At 47.6% G+C, this 888-nt stretch overlaps 1 protein-coding gene across 1 annotated transcript in view; it reads left to right on the top strand.

Annotated features, from left to right (window-relative positions):
* Window positions 1–561: 561 nt before the first annotated feature.
* The window catches only part of LOC103198891 (zinc finger protein 235-like), an 8272-nt gene continuing 7945 nt past the window's right edge, over window positions 562–888 (top strand). Inside the window, exon 1 of the mRNA XM_042781250.1 lies at window positions 562–576. Within this exon, the coding sequence (XP_042637184.1) occupies window positions 562–576 (15 nt within the window). The remainder of the gene's footprint in view (window positions 577–888) is intronic.

Raw genomic sequence — 888 nt, 5'->3', positions numbered from 1 at the left:
GTGAGGAAATGAGAGGAGTCCTGGCATGGTCCTAAGATTTCCTTCTCATTTAATCCTCTCAACAATTCTGTGCAGTGGTTGCTATTCTTATCCCCGTTCTTTACCAAAAACAGAACTGCTGTACAGAGAGGTTAATAATTTGCCCAAGAACTACTCAGCCAGAAAGTGGACATGTCAGGCTTTGAACCCAGGCAGTTTTCCCCTGGCGATCACTTGTAGTTGTACCTTGTACTACCTCTCATTCCCTACCACCTCCTGGAAATAAGGATCTATCCCTGGGGAGCGCCAAGGAGCACTTGCATTAGGGTCGCTGAGTACAGCTGTGCGGGTTGTTCACTTCACAAAGGCACTTACCGAGGAGGTCTAATGGTAGCCAGAATCCAGATCCCCCTCATTCTGCCTAACAGGTTTGGTGTGACTGCATCTACCTGGAGGAAGGAATACCTTTCTAAAATCACTTGAAGATGCCAAATGATATAAGTAGTTGTGGCCTTTGTCTCATGGCTTTTTTCCTTTTTCCCAGTTCTGCCTTCCCAGGACTCGGTGCCAAGAAGAGAGAGAATGACCAAGTTCCAGGTGAGTCGGGCTTTCTTGTCTCCCACAGGGCCATGTCCCTTTGCAGTGACGCGTACCTCGTTTTGCTCTTCCTTCTGGAGAGTAAAGGAGAAGAAAAGGCATTTGACTGCCTGTTGGGTACCAGGGACTTGCTGTTTTGTTTTTGAGTTTTTCTTCATTTTACAGTCTCAGCATTTATTCACCACAGAGAGTCCCTGAGTGGCACAGATGGTTAAGCACTCGACTTTCAGATTTACAAACTGATGGCGTAGCGCCTAAGGCACTTGACTGCTAACCAGAAGGCTGGGGGTTCAAACCCACCAGCCACTCCTC

Source organism: Orycteropus afer, unplaced genomic scaffold, assembly GCF_000298275.1.
Source record: "Orycteropus afer afer isolate SDZICR_OR568_19922 unplaced genomic scaffold, OryAfe1.0 scaffold00099, whole genome shotgun sequence".
Taxonomy (NCBI): Eukaryota; Metazoa; Chordata; class Mammalia; order Tubulidentata; family Orycteropodidae; genus Orycteropus; species Orycteropus afer.
This window is presented reverse-complemented; position numbering and strand designations above follow the sequence as displayed.